General features: G+C 40.2%; 1 protein-coding gene across 2 annotated transcripts in view; it reads left to right on the top strand.

Moving 5' to 3' along the window:
• The window catches only part of GALNTL6 (polypeptide N-acetylgalactosaminyltransferase like 6), a 956,008-nt gene that overhangs the window by 918,039 nt on the left and 17,731 nt on the right, over positions 1-20,238 (top strand). For both annotated transcript variants that reach the window (XM_081810998.1, XM_081810995.1), the window contains one exon: positions 374-595. In XM_081810998.1, the coding sequence (XP_081667124.1) occupies positions 374-595 (222 nt within the window). The remainder of the gene's footprint in view (positions 1-373; positions 596-20,238) is intronic.

Below are 20,238 nucleotides of genomic sequence, written 5' to 3'. Positions count from 1 at the left end.
ATTTGATGCCTAAGAAGGACTTCATTATCTCCAGTTTCAACTCCTTTAGTTCTGCGTGAAAAATAAAGAATTTATAATCATGAAATAACAGGAGGGATGAGAAAGTTGATGTAACCGTAAGCTGAAATTTTACTGACTCTAATAAATTATCGAACTGGCAGTTGAACCCTATGCCAGAAGCAGAAATGTGTGCAGGGCCTCAGACGAACCATATCGCACCCCCTTGTAGTCACGAAAACTCCCATTTATTAAAAAGCCACCAACCAGCGCGGCCTGCGGTTGTCGAACTTCTGGTATTTTTCCAAATCTAGTGCAACCAAAATCACCCTTCGAGTGCCTAGGTCAATAAATGACATTCTTTTCTGCTGCACAGAACCTGAAGCGGGTGGCTGAGACCTGGATGGATGAATTCGCCGAGTACATTTACCAGCGGCGCCCAGAATACAGGCACCTCTCCACCGGGGACATCTCCGCCCAGAAGGAGCTGCGCAAACAACTCAAGTGCAAGGACTTCAAATGGTTCATGGCGGCAGTGGCCTGGGATGTGCCTAAGTACTACCCTCCGGTGGAGCCCCCACCGGCTGCCTGGGGGGAGGTGAGGAGAGCCTGCATGGAACCTGCGCTTACCTCAGCGCGTCCTTCTCTCCGGGGCTCAAGTGGTGGGAGGGACTGCCGAAACCTCAGCTCCTCTGCCCTTCGGCCAAGTAAGATTAGCTTAAATCATCTCCGATAAATCAATGTCCAACTGTTGATTTTTTTAGAAATTGCCAGGGAGAAGCATTCAGCCCTCAGCCTTGAGAGTCCCACCCAGAACCCTTGGCCGCTATTGACTTCCCAAATGGATTTTTTTTAATACACCTAGAAAATATTTTTATTTGAGATTAGTGACATTGCCATAAGAGCTTGCAGAGAATGCAAATAGCTGTAATGCTACCGTGTCAATAAGTGTGACCTGATCTCCATGATAAGAATCCTTCCCCGTCCTCCATGCATAGCCTTGTTGCTATTGGTGTATGCAAGGATGAGGTGATGGAGCGGCTTGACTATTTTCTTAGCCGGAGGTGCTATGCAGAATCACGAAGAAATGCATTTCCATAAATACCCACAGCTGTGGCACATGCAGGAACCACATCGGTTGCTTCAATAAGCGCTAACCTTTCCACCTGGGAATGCTTCTTTTTTGATTTCACTTCGTGTTGTAAAATGGAAAGAACCGAACAGCCCCAGTTTCCAAATTTAAAATATCTATCTTTTGGCATAGAAAGGACTATTGTGCTGGGTGCAGTTCCGTTCAATCCCATTACTATAGCCTTCTCCTCATAGAAAAGTATATGCTAAAGCAAGGACTAAAATTGGATAGGGTGGATTTATCCTAGCAATTGAATCTGCTTTTAGCAGGAGGCTATGAGGGGGAAATTGCAGGCTGGGCGGGATGCTAGTGCCGTCCTCGTTCTCAAGGTTTTCAGAAGCCAGGGGGTGACTATAGTGCTTTGTGGGGGAGCCTTTTCATCATTATCCTTGGTCTTGTTGTGTGGGGGAGAACATGCATTAGCCTGGTCGCTGTCTGGTCTGTGGCTTGGCAGAGCTCTGAATACAGGTTGCCCCAGGGCGTGGCAGGAGTGGCCAGGAGTGAGCAGCGTTCTTGGGTGGGCAGTCTCAGCACCCCCTGGAAAATGTTTCATGTGCACTGCTTGTTGTGCCAAGAGGGTCCAAAAAGATGTCATTCTCTACCTGTGCCTGGGATACCCGAGGAACAAAGGAGAGAGTCAAGGTCAAGAACATCACTGCATGGTCCGTTGCCGAATGTTTTTGAATGTGCGCGTGGTCCTAATACTGGCTGCTCAAGCCTGTTAGGGATCTGATCTGATACTTTGCGTCTTGAACATTTCATTAAAGCCTCCCTGGAATATTAGTCATATTAGTCTGCTCCTATTCGTTTTAGCTATCTACCATGGACTTCATTTCTAGCGGTGGAAATGTAAAGTAGACCCCAAGAAGAGCTTTCTTAGTCTAATGCATGGTAGGACACAGGAATTTGTTGCTCAATAAGCAGGGAAGTGCCTTTGTAAGGTGTTTTTGGTTCAGGTTATATCTGCCTCCTATGGTAATTTAAATGCAGTCTTGCCTTAGTGACTCAGAAATATTCTCAAAGACCTCACAGCATCACTGTGTGATCCACAGCCAGTTAAAATCTCATCAAGCTTTTCTCCATTTTCTGTGGAAACATATATTTTGGTTCCTACGTGGTTACTACTTCAGCTGCAACAGGTCACATTTTCCCTTCGAACCTGACTAAACCATAACCTGTATTTATAAAGCACCTGGCTTGGAAACAGACTCAAAGCTTCTTCCACTGATGTTCTAAAAAAGATACGACTTCCCCCAGAAAAATCAGAATAATCATCTGAAGGCCAGGTAGGCTACGGCAGAAGGTTGTTATTCATTACCTTTGACTGCCTTACATATTTATGTAGCTTGCCTGGCCCATGGGAACACTTGCATTCATCATTTCTGGTCTACACAATTAGGCATTGAGAAGATCAGATTTTTTTTTTTAACACGATGGCAAATTTCTTTCCCCAAAGCTTCAGCACATCAAACAAAAAAAGGTCATATTTAGGTTTTGGGAAAGAGGAAAATGGGGCTACAGTTCAAGGGCTAGTTGCATTCAGTTGCATTTGTTCAATGAAGGTGTGGTCCACAGAAAGAATAAAAACCTGGAAGATTGGAGGAAGGCAAAAAGAAAGGAAACCAACAAGTGACGAGGGTTTGGGCTGGTAAATGGTTTCGAAAAATACCTACTTTCTAAGCAGAGTAGATCCCTGAGAGTAGAAATAGTGCCTGTACATTTAATGCGGGAGGAAAGAGAAGTGTTGAAATGCAGCTTGATCTAAAGGAAATCATGAAAAAGAGAACTATTTCTAACTATCTATGAGGTAATAGCAACCTACTTCTTAACAGTGGATAAAAATGGCTAAATGTGCAGAATATATCTATGGATCATTTTACCTCTGAAAATAGCTCTTTTGAAGTGATCACTCTTGTGTTTTTCTTTTCCCTTTGAGGGGCCTTTTTTTAAAATATTTTTTTTTTATTTTGGAATAATTTTAAATTTGCAGAAGAGTTGCAAAGGTGGTACCCAAAGTTCACAGATAGTCTTCACCCCAGTTCTTCCAGTGTTAACCTCTGAATGTTTGCCACATTAACCACAGCGCATTTAAACTAAGTAATTAACATCAGTACAATACTATTAACTAAACTACAGACTTTATCCAGATTTCACCAGTTTTATTCACTCATGTCCCTTTTCTGTTCCAGGATCCAATCCAGTATATGAGAGGGTTGTTTAATTTCCTATAAACTTTAAATTAATTGTTAGAATGGGCAAAGCTCCTGAACAAACGTAAAAAGGTCAATGGCTGTTTTTGTAAGACAGTGAAAAGGGAAATGCAGCCCGTGTGGCTCTTTGAAAGCGGTTCTAGAAAAGAACCACAAACCTCTAGCAACGTAAACACAAGAATCCTTTATGGGAGATCTGTGCCAAAAGCAGGGTAACTGGCTGTTTTATGCACTTGTACTTGGAACGGTTCCCACCTGCTGTTCTATGTCAGCCTGATTCTGGGTAAACAAGGAAGTGCTTAGGCAATTTTTGGCGCTGGTTGTTAGAACCCACCTTGTAAAGGATAAGTTACAGGCCATAAATAGCCACTAAACTGCTACTCATTTCCCTGACAAGTTCGGGTGGATTATTGCATTTGTCTCCTAACTCGTCTCTCTGCTTCTGCCCTCCCTCCCTTCAGCTTATTCTCACTATATTACAGTTATATAATGCATTTATTTATCATGTTTCTCAGCTATGTCCCACACTAGAAAGGAAGAGTCATGACACAGAGATTTTGTTGAATTGTGGAGTTACTCATGCTCTTCAGCAGCTAAAAAAAGTGTTTGGCATATAGTACGTGTGCCATACATATTCACCGAAGGAATGAATGATGAATGAATGGAGGATTTGGGCTCCCTGTTGTTCCCCTTGTCGCTCACTGCTCTGCCCTGAGCCTCCAGAGAGCACACTACGCTCTTACTCCGCTCCACCACACAGAAGAGTCTCCATGCCCTCCCTTGTTGGCCACACATCATCTTCCACTTTGGAAAGCTCAGCCAGGAAGAGTTTGAGGTGGGAATCTCACGTAACCGATCGTGATGGACTCTCAGGTCTATGGTCCACATGATAGTCAAGCAAGATATTCAGTATTCTCTTCTGATACCCTCCGGAGAAGAAGGGAAAAATCCAAAAGTGAGAATCCTCTGTTCTGGCAATTTCCAAACTCTCCCTGCCAGCTTCCTACTTAAAGGCAAGAAGAGATTAAAGTCACATGTGATAGAGAAGTGCTTTCCAGAGCAGAAGTCACTGCCTCCTGCCGGTGGTGGGCACTGGGTGGATCAGCCTCTGGGAGTGGGTAGAATGGGTGGGGAACAGTGGGTGGCATGGGGCCCAGGAGAAAGAAATAGGATTTTGAGCCATGTACTGAGTCGAATATCCCTTTGTGCAATTCAAGTAGAAGCAATGTGCTTTTCCATGCTGCTGTGTTGGATAGGGTAAGAACAAGTTTAAAGTGGAAAACTATTCTTAAACCAAGCACATATGGAGTGCCTTTTTTTGTGTCAAGATACTAAATGAAAGAAGCCGAATTTCCTATTATTTTTTTCCTTCTTACCCCTTCCCCTCCTTCGAATTCATGAATTTGTTAAAGACATTTATAGTATTCATTTAGTGTCCATAAAGAAGAGTTCTGCAGAATCCCAAACATCATGTGTAAGAGAGAACAAAAGATATAAAATAGACAAACGTGTCTTTCCCTACCGGCGCCAGAGATTCTTTTGAGATGTGTCTGCTTTCTGCCCTCAATGTGCCAATCTTGGCGCATCCGTCTGTCTTCCTGCAGTGGTGCAAAACTTTTTTTAAATCTTTATTTTAAAAATTCATCTCAGCGCCGAACTCCTTCGGCTGCTATTTAAATTCCTTCCTCAAGATTAATGTCACCGGGAATTGTAGAACCTTCACACAGACGGGCGCCCTCGGTAATTCCAGTTCTCCTCCTCTGCTTTGGCTGCGCTTGACTTCTTTTAACTTGCTTTCTTCCTCTTTCTTCTAATGTTCTCACGGTGTACTGGCTTTTCAGATTTCCCCCTATCAGCTTACAGGAAAGGAAGTTTGGCCCTAGGCGGTGTGTTATCTGAAAGCCCATCTGAGGATGTGATGGTGTCTCTTTCAAACCAATTCTGCGTAAATGCTGCCGCTGTATAATGCAGAAGTCAAAGCCAGCAATTGATGCACAATGAGGGAGGCTCTCTCGCCTCCCCTTGGCAGAGCTGTGGCCGGTTCCCCCTCCTCCGATCCCCCTCCCCCGCAACCCAGTCTTGCAACTGGGAAAGCTGCAAAGAGAGATTGTCCCACCATTCCCTTGGCAACTGGCCCTGCCATTCAGCTGCTATCTGTCTAAACCAGATCATTAAATTAAGCAGTCATTCAGAGATGATTTGTCATTCTCTGAGTGTATTAGAGTTGACTTGATCTGTCATTTATTTTCCCAGGCAGAGACAATGCCGGTACACTATGCTAATTCATCTCTCTGGAGCTCAACAACGAGGTTGAGAAAAATGTAAGAACACATAAAGAATCGCATTATCCTTTCAGATTTTACTGTGTGTTTTCTGAGTTCTCAACAGTGGAGACGGTTGAAGGCAAACTTAAAGTGTCTCATGATAAAATGGATTTTAGTTCCATATTCCCTGCTGAGTAATTTGGACATCTCAGTGGGGCGCCTGGGTGGCTCAGCTGGTTAAGTGGCTGCCTTTGGCTCAGGTCATGATCCCGGAGTCCTGGGATGGAGTCCCACATCGAGGTCCTTCTCAGCAGGGAGCCTGCTTCTCCCCCTGCTTGTGCGTGCTCTTTCTCTCTCTCTCTCTCTCTCTCTGACAAATCAATAATTAAAATCTTTGAAGAGAAAAAAAAATTGGACATCTTAGCGTCTCAGCAGTGGCAATTTGGCCCAAGTCTAATGGAATCAGAGGTATTTCAGAGCTAACAGATGTTTTTTCTTCTCATATAAATATACCAAGCAAAACGTTCTGTCTTTTCTATCTATTTTGTTCTTCCTTAAAATATATGTATTCATATTGATATATGTTTTACACACATAAATATATACCTTTTGGGGCTCACACAACAGGAGTAAACGAAACTTTAAGCGTATGTTAGGCAATCATTAATTCATCTTAGTTAATTTCCAATGACGATTGGTACCTTTCTAATTCCAAGAATGACATCAAATTAATAGAATTTGAGGCTCACTGAGTTATCATAGCGGGATTTCCAATCCAGGCCTCAGGAATTGGCATAACGAGAAAAAATTCAATATCATCTTTCCAGGCATGGACAGAGGCAGACCTCCATCCCACCCGTTCTTTAACCAAGTGCACAACTGGCTTAGAACAAAGAGTGGCCTCTGCAGTGGCAACAGCCCCCAGCTTGCCTTAAAAATCCAGTGACCACCCACAGGCCGGTGGGGAGCAAGAATGAGCACCGCAAAAAATGGGGAAGATTCTTGGGGTCTTGGAATAAAAGTGGGAAAATACTGGAGGTCAATTCTAAGTGATCCAGACTGATGCCAGAATGCATTCTGGAGCTCGGAATTTGGTTTTTTTCATTTGCAGACAGGCAGTAGTCAGGAACAAGAGCCAATATTCTCCCAAGTGTCCTGACAATGTACTGTTAACGGTAGGTCTTGGCTGGCCCTGTCCCAGACTCTGAGAAGTACCACACTGCTTAAAGGTAAGTAGTCCCCTTACATTCACAATATTTTTAGCAGCCTAAATGGCATCAGTCAGTCTTAGATTTTGTGAGCAACCTGTCTTGGTTTGGGGAGTCGCAAGATAAGTGCTCCTGTGCTTTCCTCCTGCCTCCGTAGCCAAATACTTTCTCCACGTTTTATTTTCTCACAATTATCTCTTTACATTTTTTTAATCTACTTGAGTTATCTTTCGTCCTGTTAATTTTGAGATTCAGGAATTGACCAGCTTAGATTTCCAAAATCTGCTTTTGTCTTATCAACAACCCCGTAATATTTGGCTAAACCATCTCTCACCTCAGATTTTTCCCTTTTTGCAGTGATGCGTGTAACTTTTTCTGTTGAGCCTCTCTTGCCCATGATGCATATTTGTTGATCAATTTCTGGATAAGATGGCCTATTCTTTAGGCCTGTTAGGGAGAGAGACTAACACAAAAAGGTAATTTCAGAAGGAGCTTAACTTTCCAGCTCAATCCCTAAAACAGGAAGGACAAATCAATTTTTTCCAGTCTTGTTTTAGACCCAAGTCATCCAGAACTAATTGCATATATCCAGGCTCTTTGCTTATGCTTTTTTGCCAGAATTGCCTACAAGTTTGCAGCAAACAGTTTTGCTCCAGATCCTAACATTCAAATACTGCCATTCTATTGGAAATAATGAAAACCCACAGGGTGTGATGCCACAAATAAAAAGCTAAATTTTCTACAATATTCTTGCTGTAAGATATACTGAGATTTCCAATGCTAAAAACACAGCAGCATGGGCGCCTGGGTGGCTCAGTTGGTTAAGCGACTGCCTTCAGCTCAGGTCATGATCCTGGAGTCCCTGGATCGAGTCCCGCATCGGGCTCCCTGCTCGGCAGGGAGTCTGCTTCTCCCTCTGACCCTCCCCCCTCTCATGTGCTCTCTCTCATTCTCTCTCTCTCAAATAAATAAATAAAATCTTAAAAAAAAAAAAAAAAAACACATCAGCAGCATGATTTTATTTATTTTATTTTATTTTATTTTATTTTATCACAAAAGCCAGACAGAACATTTGGGATGGCAAAGAAAAAACACACAACATGGCTATAACCTTACATAAAACTGGTAACAAGGAACTGCAGAATATGGGTTAGTTTAACCTAAGCACCAGACAGCAGCAGGTTTTGCGTGGGATTGGCAGAGGTGTGGAGTCGGTAATAAAGAAAAAAAGGCAGTACTGACAAGTTCTAGAAACTGCAAATTAGAAATCAACAAATACTCACTCCCAGAAGAAGACGATCTTTTCAGAACAGGAACTAAAGCAATCAACTCTGCAAATGACCAGTAAAATTCAGACATTCTCACAGGCTCCAAGCTGGGGACAAGCACAAAAAGACGATAGGAAACCAGAAAGGGGCCATGGGAATGTCAACTATACTGAAGCCCACACCTATCTCAGAAACGCTCCAAGATACTCTTTTGGAAAGATGGAGACTCATTCTTTTCCTTTCTGTTGCCCACACCTGCCCTCATAGGAAAAAAAAAAAAAGAAGAAGAAGAAGAAAGAAGAAAGATAAAACCTGCTGGTGGTCAAATCCAAATTGAAACACTGTGGAAGCCAGGAGACAAAAGCTTCTGACAAGAGAGAAGAAATGTCTGAGGTAGATCTCAGAAAGCACTGAAAAACAAACACACTTAAAGGGGACAAGACTGCTTTGCAACGAAAGACCCTTGGAACTCTAGACAACAGAATCACAGGCAGGAAGCTGTTGTAAATCTGACTTAGCTCTGAGAGACAGAGAGGCTATAGTTTGTAATACATCACAATAACAAAGAGAAAAGAGCCCTACAGAGGAACTTTCCTCTACTAGCCCAAGAAAACCAGTTTATTTATAGATGGAAAATAAAAGCAGATTACAATAAAACCTCATACAGAGATATTCGACAGGGATAGAGATAAAAATGAGCCCAATAAAGTTCCAACAGAGAATGAAAACATACTACAAATGTGGCCACAAAGACGAGGAAAAATGCAACATAAGATTTCAAAATGAGCTAAAAGAATCCTAAAAACAACCAAAGTTTGAAGGAACCATCCACATCAGAATTAGAACAGCTCAGAAAGGATATGGCCAGAAGGAAAGGAGGCATGATGATGTGAAAAGCGAGTTGAAAACTCAGGAATGAAAAGAAAAGAAAGACAGAGGATTTCAGAAATGAAGGGTACATTGGGAGGAACAGAGCACCAAGTAGAGCCTATGGAAAGCACAGTAAGAGAAACTGAGGCTAGAAGAGAGGAGAATGAAATTAACAAAGTGGAAGGAGAGAAAAGAAACAAAAGGACTCTACCAAAGACCTGGAACAACAAAGATGCAAAGGAGATTTAACACGAATTCGCAAAAAGAAAGCTCCTCCCAGAGTGAAAGACAACAAATACATAAAACTGTAACTCAAGAAAATCTTCATAAAATAAAATATTTGAACCTACATATTAAAAGACTATATTTGAAAAATTCAATTTCTCAATACTGAAACATTTCTAGTAAAGTCATTGTATTTTTTTAAATAAAAAAGCAATTTTATACATCTAAGCAAAAAAAAAAAACCTAAGTAAAACTTAGAAGTACAAATATTTTGTACCAGAAAACAATGAACAACATTGTAAAGATGCTCCAGAAAATAAAATATGATCCAAAGATTTTTTTTTTAAGATTTTATTTATTTATTTGAGAGAAAGAGAGAAAGAGCGCATGAGTGGGTGGGGGTGGGCAGAGGGAGAGAGAGAAGTAGACTCCCCACTGAACGCGGAGCTCCCACGTGGCTCAATCCCAGGACCCTGAGATCATGACCTAAGCCGAAGGCAGACGCTTAACCAACTGAGCTACCCAGGTGCCCCAGAGCCAAAGACTTTATATCCAAACAAACTATGCCTCAAGTATGGAGCCCATCAAAAAACTGTTATAAATATTGAAGAACTCATGGATTATTTTTCCCAAGAGTTTTTCTGAGAAACATACTAGAGAATGAGCATCAGAAAAGCAAGGGCTCCTGGGTGGCTCAGTCAGTTAAGTGACCAAATCTTGATTTTGGCTCAGGTATTGATCTCAGGGTCTCTCTCTCCCTCTGCCTCTGCCCACCCCCCAACCCCCTCCCCGCCACTGCCCCACACATGCATGCTCTCTCTCTCAACAAAAAAAAAAGTATTAAAGAAAGAAAGAAACCCAAGAGATGTCAAGAGAAGGTTGGCCTAAGGTCTGGTAGAGACTGTTATTAAGAATAGAAGAATATGCAAATTTTATATGCTCTGACAATGCAGAAATAGTACAACTAACAAATAGAGAAAGTAAGTGGAAGCAGAATGAGGTCACTGATTGTTCCAAAGGCATTAACTAGAGTTAAAAGAATATCACCTACGTTTATACACTGAAGAAGAGGGAAGAAAAGGAGAAAAGATTATAACTAACCAGTATTGTTTAGAAAAAAATTAGGCATTTTCTTAAAGAAAGAGGAATCATCAGATATTATAGATAATATTAGTGTAAAGTAAATAGTAGAACAAAAAATACAGACCATATTAAAAACCAAAGACTACAAAGAGAAAAGAAAATGGATCACATAGTGATTATGTACAGTAAATACATAATAAATCAGTATGTCAGAACTGTCACAAATATGTAATTAGTATAAAGAAATATACTAAGAGAAAAAAATCTGTATTGACCATTAAAGCAAATCTGTCTGCTGAAACATACCCAAACCAAAATGATACAGAATGATTAGAGATTAAAGAATACAATAGAAATACCAGACAAATTCAAATTACAAGGAAGCAGAAGTTGGAATTTTAATATGAAACAAGGTAGGACAGGGGAGAAAAAAACTAAAAAGTTAAGAGGCCAAAAAAGATATTATAATACCAGAGACTACAATCTATAGAAAAACAATTTTATAAGGTAGAAACTGCTGGAAATGCAAGGAGAAACAGACAGAAACACACCAATAATAGGACAGCTTAACTCTGTAATAGGTGGGCCAAAATTAATAAGGATCTATATAATCTAAACTATGTAATTAATTATATAAATCTATAGATCTGTTTAACTCTGAGCCATTTTTTAATTTATCTTCTTTTCAAGTACACAAATTTAAAAGTATTGTTAAAAAACACAAGGTTTTTTTTTTTACAATTTATTTATTTATTTTAGAGAGTGTGAGTGGGGGAGGGATAGAGGGAAAGGGAGAGAGAGAATCTCAAGCAGACTCCCCACTGAGAGTGGAGCCCATCACAGGGCTCAATCCCAGGACCCAGAGATCATGACCTGAGCCGAAACCAAGAGCCAGCCTCTTTTAACTGACTGAGCCACCCAGGAACCCCCGAAAAACACAAGGTTTGCAGCAGAGATCCAGATATAAGAAGAGATCCAAATATAAAAATCAACAAAATAAACATGCTATGATCTCAAATTTGAATTGGAAATGTCAATGTGAATATATGCCTTTTTTTCCCCTCACTTTCTAAAAATACAAATTTTCTAGCTCTATCCACTGGAAAGGCCTAGAAACAATTCAAATCCCATCTCAGTGAGCACATCTAACGCTCCTCATGGTCTCTATAGAAGATTCTCCACTAAATGGAACTAAGGATACTTGAAGAAACGGCTGAGTCCAGTTGTGGGGCAGGAAATGTAGAAAAATATGCTGGGATATTTGTTGCTCCAAAACGCAAGGAGAGTAAGAAAGCTATCAAAAGCTGATATGGTCATATCAATAGGACACAGGAGTTAGCCAGAAGAGGTTCCACTTTCTATAGATGGAACAATATGAACATCAAAAAAAAGGCGGGGGGTAGCGCCTGGGTGGCTCAGTCGTTGAGCGTCTGCCTTCGGCTCGGGTATGATCTGGGGTCCTGGGATCGAGCCCTGCATCGGGCTCCCTGCTCCGCGGGAAGCCTGCTTCTCCCTCTCCCACTCCCCCTGCTTGTCTCTCCTCTCTCTCTCTCTGACAAATAAATAAATAAATAATCTTAAAAAAAAAAATTACCCAATTAGTTAAATTATACTAAATATTTAAAAAGCTATAAATTCATAATGATGCCTTATTTATTTATTTTTTTAAGAGAGAGAGAGAGAGAGGAAGTTGCGGGGTGGGGGGGCAGGGAGGAGGGGCAGAGAGAATCTTAAGCAGGCTCCATGCCCAGCACAGAGCCCAATGCAGAGCTCGATCTCACGACCTTGAGATCAGGACATGAGCTGAAATTAAGAGTCAGATGCTTAACAGACTGAGCCACCCAGGCACCCCCATAATGATGCTTTAAAGGCTGGAGAGAAGAGAGAAGGAGAAACAAAATAAAAATCACTAGTCATCATTGGCAGTTGTTAGGACACCAAATCATTACTTTGAAAATTGACATTTTAAAGGGCAATAATTAAGGATCTTTCATGTGTTTCTGGTATAATATATATTACTTTGAAAATTGACATTTTAAAGGGCAATAATTAAGGCTCTTTCATGTGTTTCTGGTATAATATATATTTCAAGGTGTCCAAAGAACCCTAGTGGCTCAGTTTTTTTCCTACAGATTCTCACATAATAAACTCAAACAGAAAGATAGAATTAGAAAAATCAACATTTTGCAAACCCTAATGCAATAACTGATTCAGACCATAGTCATCACTGGATGGCAAAACCATCAGAGGAAAAAGGGATGAAAAACAATAAAATCACCAAGTTACTGCCACCTGAACCCACTGATTAATCATAACATCATTGAAAGTGAATCATACACACATTCTGATATGATGCAATGTGAAGACATTTTAGACAAGCTAGAAAATCAAGAACAAGCCCTGAAATGATTTTTTTTTAAAGCAACAACAAAACTGAATCCAAGTTTAATCAAGCCTTTAAACCTAACTTCAGTCAACAGCAAATCCAGAGAGTAGAGGAAAAAGTTAAACAATATCTCTAGCCAAATCTAGACTTTAAGAACCTGATGTCTTCAATCAGTACACAACAGGGAGAGAATAGGAGGAAGAGAACTATTGTAGATCACAAGATCGTCACAAGGCTCTATGAAGTTCACAACCACACACAATGAAATGAAACTGATTTGGATCCCGAATAGAATAAACTATCTGAAAAGAGACATTTTTAGATAATCAGAAGAATCTGAGTATGGGCTAGGTATTAGCTACTAAGTAATTCATGTTAATTTGTGGATATATGAGAAAATTCTCTTTCTCTCCCCCCGCGCTCTCTTCCTCTCCCTCCCCAGCTCTCTCTCTAGTTCCCTTGCTTTTTTTTTTTTTTCTTTTCTCCGTTTCTCTCTCTCTCTCTCTCTTTCTCCTGGAGAAGCTTACTGAAGTACTTAGGGGTGAAATGACAGGATGTGTAGGATTTTCTTTAAAATTATCCAGCAAAAAAAGAAGTCTATTGGGAAGTGAATAGATGAACAAGCATGGCAAAATGCTGATGATTTTCAAGAATCGGGTGCATAGAAATCTTCATAATAAAGAGTATTTTCGAATGCGTTGCTTTGGAAGGTATGTGGGAACATAACAATAGGGAAAGAGAAAGCAGAAGCATGCATTTTGGTGATGTTGTAAGCATAGCTAGACAACAGCATTTTTACTTTACTTGTACCCTAGAGCTAAAATCATTATATAGAAACACATCCTCAGATCTTATCATGTTTTGAATGGCATAATGCCTCAATAATATAATATTTTACTCCAATTTTATACTTAGAATATTTATTAGCTCTTTCTTAGAGCCAGTGCGGAATAACATGAGACAAAATGCTGTATAAAATATGAGCAGATGGCACCATTTTGTCTGCCAGAATACCTCTCACTCTCTCTCTCTCTTTCCCCCTCCTTTCTCTCTCTCATTTATAAAGGTTAGAGCCCTGGTTAATTGTCTAGAGAGCTTTCTTCTTTCTCACCAGCAAAATAAAATGAACTGTTGAAATCGTACTATGATTAGTAAAATTTATAGAATGGTTTATGTTTTCAAAATGCTTACTCTAATTGGTTTAATCCTCCAAATGTACATGAAACATATAGTCCAATTATTCATTTAACTGGATAGCAATAGAGTCCACACTGGTATTTTTTTTAAAAAGAGAATGGAAAAGAGACACCATTAAACCACGGTCATAAGAGATGCTAGTTACCACAGCCAAAATTGCTATGTAGCAATCTGGGTTAAAAAAAAATCAGTTCAATTTCTGGCATAAAGAAATAATCCTATTTAGAGGAAGTAAAATAGCCAAGGATGATAGAACTAAAAAGTCTTAAGACACAGAAGCCACAGAACTGCAAATGTTAAGCAGGTGTCTAAGGCAGAGCTCCTCAAATGTACAAAGCATGCCCTGAGGGAGTGCTCAGCCTGAGCCCAGGAGCACCGGGAGCCACGGGAAACTCCTATCTTCCCAAGAGCATCGACTTTACTTAAAGGTTAATAGGAAGATAACAATGAAATGAAATGGGTATGTTACAGAGCAGAATGTACAATACGCAACATTTTTTAAAAATGGAGTACTTCAAGAAAATGTACTTTAACCCAAGATTGCTGACCTGCCAGATACACATTTCCTCATTATCAGCCTGGTCTGTGTGGAAAGGTGTAAGAGGCACCTCTTTGAATGAAACTGACACCCCTCTTTGAAGATCCGGAAACTGACTCTTTTTCGGTGCTCACAGTGATCAGATCCCCAGAGACTGACTCCCCCCAGCCAAAATGCACAGGGGCTGAGAACAATACCGGGATGTCCGCTATTAATTGTCCCTGAAAACTATCACTGTCACAAAGCTCAGAAATCCATCGGTGAATAAAACCAGTACTTTGGGCCTCAGAATGCGCCTCGTATCCATTGAGAATCCCTCTACTGATTCTGCACAATAAATTGCTGTCCAGGGGAACAGAAAAATGTAAAATCCATATTGTCAGCACATTCTCTCCAGCTAAGCAGACTTCGTGGGAGTCAGAAATTTGTTTGATGAACATGCAATCACAAAAAAGACAAAGAGACTATTTAAGGGCATCAGGGATGCCAGTGGGCTTGGTTTGCCAGAAAGAATAACACCTGAAGTCTGTTGGCTACAAACTCCCACCTTCAGCTCCATCCTAAGGACACGCCCACCATTGAGACTGGGAATTTTACCCATACGTAGGTGGTTACTCTGGGCAGCATTTGGATGGCATGTCCCACACTCATTTCTTAGTTGCCTTTTCTGTCCTTCCATTACTGAAAACCCCTTCTAATCAACACATCTTTTTTTTTTTTTATGCTGCTCCATGGAGTGGGTCATTGTAGAGTTTTGCTGCCCATCTGTCTCCTTCTGTTGACTTTACATAGCTGTCATCTGACCTGTCAACTATTCATTCTTATTCATCTTTTCTCATTCAGCAAATATTAGTGGACCAGGCACTGTACTTGTCACAAAGGATGAACGGTGAGTACATGAGACATAGTTTTTGTTCTCATGTGGCTTAGGGACTAGTGAGCTATAATAAGAGCAAGCTGCTTTCATTATTTTGAAGGAGAGACACCTCACTCACAACATACCTATAAAATCCTAGAGTTCTTGAAAGCTTCTTCCATGGCACAATGACTTCTGATGATGAGCCCATGTCTCCACAACCATAACACGGCAGGCCTTGGTGTTCTTCTATACTCCCAGGGACTAGCCTGTGCATCTCCCAAAAAGAGCAAATCTACAGTTCCTCCCCTTACATTAATAGGATACCTGATATAAGGTGCATAAAAAGGAGCGTATAAGATGCCACATTGCAACAACATCCAAATTAAAATTTAAGAAAATGAATAAAGTACTCAATTCCACAGACTCAAGGTGAGCTCACTCTCCTGCACGAAGGCCCAATGGGCAATGTTGAGGCAAGCACAAGGTCAAATAGGAAATGATGGTTGTTCTCAGTCCCTTATAGGTTAGCGTACATCCTAAGTTCTTCTGAATTCCCAGACACCTCTGTTCGAATCCCAGCTCCAATATTTACTGGATATGTCAGAATCAGGAAAGTTTTTTAATCTCTGTTTGCTCAGTAGTAAAATGAGGGTGATAGTCCCTACATTATAAAGTTTGTTGGAGATTCCCTGTCATGATTCATGTAAAGCTCTTACCTTAATGTCTGGCACATGGCAAGTAATCAACAGAAGTCACTTGTTCGTACTGCAGGAGGGTTACTCCTAAGAGTGGTGGTAGGAGTACTAGCAGTAACTTGCACATTTAAATCAACAGCTAACAGTAACTGGAGTTTTTGTTGTTGTTTTTGTTAACTGGCTCCAGACATCTCAAAGCCAGATGAAGGCAGAATTACCCAAAGACATAATTCTGTGTCTGCTATAGTTATTGATAATTAGAATTTAAAATACTCCATATCGAGGGGCACCTGGGTGTCTCAGTCGGTTAGTTGGCTGACTCTCGATTTAGTCTCAGGTCATGATTTCAGGGTCCTGGGATGGAGCCCAGCATGCGGCTCCTTTCTCAGTGGGGAGTCTGCTTGAGGATTCTCTCTCCCTCTCCTTATGCCCCTAACCCTGCTTGGGTGAGCGTTCTCTCTTTCTCTCTCTCTCTAAAGTAAATAAATAGATCTTTAAAAAATAAAGAAATAAAGTACTCCATATCGAAAAGAGAAACTACATTTAGTTCCCTTTCATGACAAAGTGAAAGGGAGCAAATATTCTTTCCAGAAGAAAATTGTTCTTGCCTTCTCTAAGAGATTTGATTTTCCAGAAAATGTTTTGCATAGAAGATAAAAATTAAATAAAACAAGGAAATTGAATATGGAAAAAAGATTTTTTTTTCAACAGTGTCATACTCGGGCGCCTGGGTGGCTCAGTCGTTAGGCGTCTGCCTTCGGCTCAGGTCAGGATCCCAGGGTCCTGGGATCGAGCCCCGCGTCGGGCTCCCTGCTCTGTGGGAAGCCTGCTTCTCGCTCTCCCGCCCCCCCTGCTTGTGTTCCTGCTCTAGCTATCTCTCTGTCAAATAAATAAATAAAATCTTTAAAAAAAAAAAATAGTGTCATACTCAATCATGACATTCTGAGTGAGCAGTTTGGTCAGGGAGGGGGGTGGTGAAGAGTGCAAGTTCTTATGTATATTGCCTATACCTAATTACAGTGAGCAGAGGAAGGCAAAGGGATCCTATCTTTCAAGTACTCCTTTCTTTCTTCTAGCTCTACCTCCCCAAATGAATTATAAAATTGCTTGTGAATTTAAAAGCAGACTTTGCCTCTTCCAGCTTATTAGAATAGTCTCTCATTTTAAAAACCCTTTGAGCTGCCCTGCTTCATTACAGAACACGGGTGACACAGCTGGAAAGCTTATCTATGACTCCTTGAGGTGCAGGTTAAGAAAACAATCTTGGTGGGGCGCCTGGGTGGCTTAGTCGTTAAGCGTCTGCCTTCGGCTCAGGTCATGGTCCCAGGGTCCTGGGATCGAGCCCCGCATCGGGCTCCCCGCTCAGCGGGAAGCCTGCTTCTCCCTCTCCCACTCCCCCTGCTTGTGTTCCCTCTCTCGCTGTATCTCTCTCTGTCAAATAAATAAAATCTTAAAAAAAAAAATGTTTTAAAAATTAAAAAAAAGAAAACAATCTTGGTTAATTTCTAAGGATGATAGTATGGGTTGGAAGGGAGTTAATCTCAGCTAAAGCAGGATTAGAGAGGGGAAAATAAAAATAAAAATGCTTACCACTTGCAACCATCTACAGCTGGTCTTAATGTCTTCCCTGTAACCGGAAATAATCCCAGTCCTTTGGGGGGATTTCCAGACAGTTCTCTCTCCTAAAACAATTATGCACCATCACAAAGGAACAGATAATTATATATATATATAAAATAATATTTAAAAATTATATATATGCTTATATATATTTGTAACTTTTCCCTTATGTGTAAAATTGGTGTGAAATACCTCATTGGGGTGAGATACAACAATTCTCAAATACACTGAGAAAATTGTATACACTCAGAGGCCTGTTGAGCACAAGTGTCTTCTAACATCCACCCCAAAGCAAGAAATTAGGTCCTCCTTATATGACCTGTCACTCTCCCACAGCTTGGCTTCCTCTCTCTTATGGATTTACAGAAAACTGCTCCAATCAGCATCAAATAAGCACTGCATTTTTTTATTATAGTAAAATATACATTTGCCTTTTTAACCATTTTTAAGGGTACAATTTAGTGGCATTGGGTACATTCACATTGTTGTGTAACCATCACCACCACCCCTTTTCAGAACTTTTTCATTATCCCAACTGAAACTCCATTCCCATTAAGGAACTCCCCATTCCCCTCTCCCCACAGCCCCAAGTAACCTCTATTCTACTTCCTGTCTCTATGGATTTGACTGTTTTAAGTACCTCATATAAGTAGAATCATACAATGTTTGTCCTTTAAGAGCTGGCCTATTTCACTTAGCCTAATGTCCTCAAGGTTCATTTATGCAGTAGCCTGTATCAGATTTTCATCCCTTTTTTAAGGCTGAATGATATTCCACTGCATGTATGTATCACATTTTATTTATCCATTTATCTGTTAATGGACACTTAGGTTTTTTCCACATTTTGGCTATTGTGAATAATATTGCTATGAACATGGGTGTACAAATATCTATTCAAGTCTTTGCTGTCAATTATTTTGTGTATATACTCAAAAGTGTAATTGCTAGAGCATATGGTAATTCTATGTTTTAATTTTTTGAGGAGCCACCATACTGTTTTCTATAGCAGTTGCACCATTTTATATTCCCACCAGCAATGCACAAGTGTTCTAATTTATTCCACACCTTTACCAAGACTTGCTGTTTTCTGGTTTGGCTCTGTTTTGTTTATAATAATTCTAATGGGTGTGAAGGGATATCTCAATGTGGTTTCGATTTGCATTTCCCTAAACAGTTAGTGATGGTGACCATCATTCTATGTGCTATGGGTCATTGTGTACCTTCTTTGTAGATAATTCAGGTCTTTGACCCATTTTTGAATTGGATTGTTTGCTTTTTTGTTGTTGGCTTTTAGGAATTCTTTATGTAGTCTGTGTATTAACCCCTATGAGATACATGATTTGCAAATATTTTCTCCCATTATGCATCTTTATACTCTGTTAATAGTGTCTCTTGATACACAGAAGTTTCTAATTTTGATGAGGTCTAGTTTATCTATTTTTTTCTTTTGTTACCTTCACTTTTGGTGTCATATCCAAGAATCATTGCAAAATCCAAAGCTGAGAAGCTTTTCTATGGTTTCTTCTAAGACTTGTATTGTTTCAGCTTCTACACTGAGGTCTCGGATCTATTTTGAGTTAATTTTTGTAAATGGTTAAGGTAAGGTCTAACTTCATTTTTTTGCCTGTGGATATCCAGTTTTCCCAAAACCATTTGTTGAAGACTCCTTTCCCCCACTGAATGATCTTGCACCTTTGTGAGGAATCATTTAACCATATACAGTGGTGTTTTTTCCTGGACTCTTCATTCTATTCCACCAGTCTATATCCCAATACCAACTTTTGTTTACTGTAGCATTATAGTAAGTTTTAAAATTAGGAAGTGTAAGTCTTCCAATTTTGTTCTTCTTTTTCAAGATTGTGTTGACTATTTAAGGCCTCTTGAGATTTCATATTAATTTAAGGATTGATTTTTTTTTTATTTTTGCAAAATATATCAATGAGATGTTGATAGGAATTGCAGAATCTGTAGGTCACATTAGTTAATACTGATATCCTAACAATATTGTTTTCCAATCTATGAACATGGGATAGCTTTCATTTATTTATGTCTTTTTAAATTTCTTTCAGCATGCATAACATTTTAGCCAAATATTTCCACAAGAGCATTGCCCTTCTGCCCAGCTACAGCTTAGTAGGCTTCTCAGCTTCCCTGAGCCCTCTTTCTTCTGTTCCAGTGCACTGTCTCCATGGGGTATCTCACCCCAGAATGCAGGGAAGGAAACTTGAGATCAACACTATGCTCCTGAAGTGATATTTGGCTCTATTGTCCTAGCCTCACCTCTGTTTCTTTATGTAAGTCAGTTTCCTAGTTCTACTAGAACTGAGACCTCTACTGAACTGAGCCCTGACCTCTCAGCCAGTGGCCAGTCAGCCCATGGTCTCATTGCAACTCTGACTGAGAGGAGGGCAAAAGGAAACATTGAAGTCTACACCTAGTAATTGTGGGGCTTTCTTGAAGCCCTAACATAAGAGTTGGAATCCTAGGTCTACCACTGACTTATTGTAACGTATCAATTCCTTGTGTAGCAAGTTGAGTGATGGCCCACAAAAAGATATGCCCCATTTTAATTCCCAGAGCCTATGAATGCAATTTTGTTTTGGAAAAAGTCTTTGCAGTGAAATTAAGTTAAGGATCTTAAGATGAGATCATCCTGAACTATCTAGGTGGACCCTAAATCCAATGA

Source organism: Leptonychotes weddellii, chromosome 2 (genome assembly GCF_054177405.1).
Source record: "Leptonychotes weddellii isolate Sample4059 chromosome 2, ASM5417740v2, whole genome shotgun sequence".
NCBI lineage: Eukaryota > Metazoa > Chordata > Mammalia > Carnivora > Phocidae > Leptonychotes > Leptonychotes weddellii.
This window is presented reverse-complemented; position numbering and strand designations above follow the sequence as displayed.